General features: G+C 30.3%; 1 protein-coding gene across 1 annotated transcript; it reads right to left on the bottom strand.

Annotated features, from left to right (window-relative positions):
• Positions 1-2,586: 2,586 nt before the first annotated feature.
• LOC107939615 (bZIP transcription factor 44) lies at positions 2,587-3,482 on the bottom strand. Its single transcript, XM_016872960.2, has one exon. It carries the CDS (start codon positions 3,400-3,402, stop codon positions 2,890-2,892), a length of 513 nt encoding a protein of 170 aa, XP_016728449.1. The 5' UTR covers positions 3,403-3,482; the 3' UTR covers positions 2,587-2,889.
• Between the last annotated feature and the right edge of the window lie 533 nt (positions 3,483-4,015).

The raw sequence follows: 4,015 nt of genomic DNA, 5'->3' as shown, positions 1-4,015 counted from the left end.
CTTTTGGATGCAGATTTTGAAAAGTTAGGGCATTGTGTTTATGAAAACCAGACTCGAGTTAGTTTTGATTTATCAGTGCACAAGTCGAAGGCTAGAAGTCTTCCAGCTTCTAAGCACAGATTCGACTCAGTTAATTCTCTGTATAGTTCAGGATAAGCCCGTGGTGGGCTTTGGCAAAAACAGCATTGTGAGAATTCCTGTCAAGATGGAAATTGTTAGAGTTGTGTGACCCAAATTCCTATTAAATGAAATAAGAGATTGCTTGCAATTCAAGTTAAACAAAATATATTTTCTTTTTAGAAGATTTAGGATTTATTAATATAATTTATTTAGCATTTATTAGCAAAATTTATTTGACCTACGAATTTAACATATAAATAGGCTCTTTTACAACCTTAGAAAACACACCCATTAAAATATTAGAACTCATAACACTTTTGGAGAATTTTATGTTTATGTTTTAAGAGTTCTTTGTTTTCGAGTTTCGAGGTTTAGTTTTTATCTCTATCTTTTGTACTCTTTTTTCTTTTACCATTATAGTAAAATTATCTTTACCCGTGGTTTTTTATCCTCTTTAAAAGTGTTTTTCCCCGTTAAATTTGTGTAATCAATTTCCCAATTTCTTTTGCTATTTTTTCTTATTTGTCTCTTAATCGGGTCGATCCCCAACAATTAAAGCAAAATTTTGCTCCAAAGGTTGTTGTCTTGAGAAAAAAGCCTATATGTCTAGAGATATGGTTGCCAAAGGCTATTTTTCAGCCTTGTCTCGAGACATGATGTGCAGGGATAGTTTTCAAGCCCGAAATTATGCTTCTAATGACTAGAATCCATCCCCAATGACCATAAACATCCACAAACTTGTTCATGGATATAAATACACTTCAAGATCTAAGAGAGATATCCAATCATCAAGATCAAGAGAAAAATATCCAAATCTTTATTCTTTCGTTTCTCTTGTAAATATTCTCTAAGAGCTTATTGTTAGATTATTTATTACTCTCATTTCATTTCTTCGATAATTTAATTTTTGTAAAAACATACCTTGTAGAGCCTCTTTGTTTATCCTCTTTCATATCACCCATTGTAAATTGGGAGAGGTTTAGTTGAGCCATAAAAACTAAAGATTGTAGTTTAACCATAAAAGTTAGGTAGTGGAAATAGGCAATTGAAGTTGAACCACTATAAATTGAATTGTCTAAAATTTTCTTCCCTTTTCTTATCATTTAGAAAAATTTATAAAAAAATTTAAATTACCAATTCACTCATCTTAATCTTTTCAAGCCTATACATAGATGTATAATTTCGACAGAATTTTAAAAAACAAAAGCACTCATTGATCATTGAAGAAACAAAAGCAAAAAATTAGAAAAGATTTATGAGATTTAGATTACCTAGACGCAAATGAACTATAGGCAATGAATATAGTAAGGTGGAGTTAGGTGTGAGGGGTTTTTGATTGGAAAATGTGAGGTATATATAAGGATGAGGAAATTGAGAGTAGCATTGATGTAAATTTAAATTTTGATAAAAAAAAGCATTTACAGGCTAATAAATATGGAAATTAAATCAAAGTAAATTTGAGTTTTGACTACTATTCTAATTAACTCATTGCATTCATACTGTTATCATGGCTGTTTAAAATATTATAGAAGACAAATTTCAATATGGATTATTAAACATGATTTATATATATATATTTCTTTTTTAAATTATAAGAGAAGGATAAAAATTTTAACAACAATGTGATTAGTGTGACTCGAATTTAAGCTACACCAATAATGATAAACACCCTAATTATTAGGTTAACACATGAAGTTCGATTTTTTTTTTAAAATCAATAATATGTCGTTTTATATCTGTATTTTTCTCATTCATTATTTGTTTCAAATGTCAACATTCTAATTATGTCAGCTAAGTATACTTACTAAATTTGTGTTCATTCATTGCTTTACTATATATACATGATTTAGGGTTTTAATGATGTTATGATGATTTAAGAATTCTATGTATAATTCTATTCCAAAAAAATAACTCGCGTAAAACCTTTGCTTGACCGGTAATTTCAATATCTCCCATTTTACTTTATGCCCAATGGAAGGAACTTTTGGTTATAATAAAATATTAAATTTAAGGAAGGGGATTTTAAAAACTTGATCATGTCTCTCCAAATTCAATGGAGTGATTAAGGTCATCAGATCAAACCCGAAATCAAATGATATCTTTGAGACATTGCTAACACTTGGATTGCTATAAAATAATGGCTGAGTCTTTGTATTACTTTTTTATGTTTAGAGTTTCATCATTTTAATTTAATGTAATTTTTTATTTTTTTAATTTAAAAATTTTAGTTTAATTATAAACATAACTAGACATATTTTGTTAAATTCAAGTCTATAAAAAAATTAATTTTTTTGTTACATGATTAAGTACGTATTTTTATTATTTTAAAATGTTACACCAATAAATTTAACAAAATAATTTTAAAAATTTTAAAAATTCAAGTAAAAAAATGATTAAATTTTAAATATAAAAAGATATACATATTCTAACAAAAATAATAAAAAGGTAAGTTCAATTAAATATAAACAAAACCATATAATAGGAGCTTAAAACTAGACGACTTTCCGATGCTAAGAAGAAGGAAGAAGACAACAAAAATAACTTTGACGAAAACCAAACACTGACTAACTTGTTTTTAGTACACTACAATACTCTGGTTTCTTCCTCTCTTCGGCAAAAAAGGAAGACAGAAAAGAACCCAGAGAAAACCTATTAATTTTCTTTCTCTATCACCATTTTAATTTACAGAAAGAGATAGAGATAGCTAGCTTCTCGTTTGTGGAGAGAATTTTAATGTAGTTTATTGTGAAGTTTAATATATGTATGCATTTAGATGATTAATGGTGGTGGAGTTTGTTCGGACATGACAGGAACGTTATTGTATGGCCATGTAGATGAAAACTGTTGCAGTTGCTTGAATAGCAAAATTTGCTGTATGTCCGACAATTTTTGTCGGAGAACAGTGTACTCAGATCGGAGGCTGTCGTTGTCAGTCCTTACACGGTGACAGTGGTACAAAAGGAACCTCAAGCGGCTAGTCAGTTCTCGGTTCTCGATTCTAAGCCGGTTCACCAGATTCCTTAGGTTTTCTAAATGCTTCTGTTTGCGCATCCGTGACCTCCTGGCCGACTCCCGGTTCGACATCATCCGTCTTCTCTTGCGTTCCTCAATGATGGAAAGCTTTAGGTTTGATTCATCCAAACCGGAATTGGAGTGGGTTTGGTTTGGTTCACTCGAAGCAGAACCCGACCGAGCGGGTCCTACTGATTGGATAGTGGAAAAAAGTTGGGAGCAATCCCAATCGCATTCGAGACTTTCCATCGTCGGAACAGTGGACAACATGGCTTAACTAATAACAGTAAGAACAAAAAGAAAACCAAAAACTTGTAAATTTATATATGGGAAAGGTGAGAAGGAGGAAAAAAGGGAAGAAATGCAGCCTAGGGGGCTCATATTTATGGACAAATTTGAGGACCGGTGTGGGCTCTACATGACTGAAACTCAAGGGTATTTTGGTAACATACTACATATAATCAATACAATATGTAATTAAAGTAGAGAAGTTTATTTGATATTTTTGGTAATCATATTTTAAATCTTTATTATTAAACCTACTTCATTGACTAATATATTAACTATTATTATGTACTAGAATATCCCCTATGAACACAAATTAAACCCGCCCCGCCCTACTTTTCCTCTCTATTCAATAACTTTTGAGTCAGGTGGCAATACGGTGTTTTTATTTATTTATTTATTTTTTTTGGAGAAATATGGTGGTGTTTCAGCCATACTTTTTGTAGGGAAAAAAAAGTAGTGTGAGGATCACGAGGACACGTGCCAAATTATTATGGCACAATAATTTTTTTCCTCCAATTTAAAAAAATTATTTTAATTTTTTATTTAATTTTTCGTATTTTTTTTAAATTTGTATTATTTATCAAACCACATCAAA

This window comes from Gossypium hirsutum, chromosome A12 (assembly GCF_007990345.1).
Source record: "Gossypium hirsutum isolate 1008001.06 chromosome A12, Gossypium_hirsutum_v2.1, whole genome shotgun sequence".
Lineage (NCBI taxonomy): Eukaryota > Viridiplantae > Streptophyta > Magnoliopsida > Malvales > Malvaceae > Gossypium > Gossypium hirsutum.
This window is presented reverse-complemented; position numbering and strand designations above follow the sequence as displayed.

Bases quoted from the DNA above. Each gene is read 5' to 3' on its own strand.
- LOC107939615 (XM_016872960.2), bottom strand. From the start codon at position 3,402: ATGTTGTCCACTGTTCCGACGATGGAAAGTCTCGAATGCGATTGGGAT.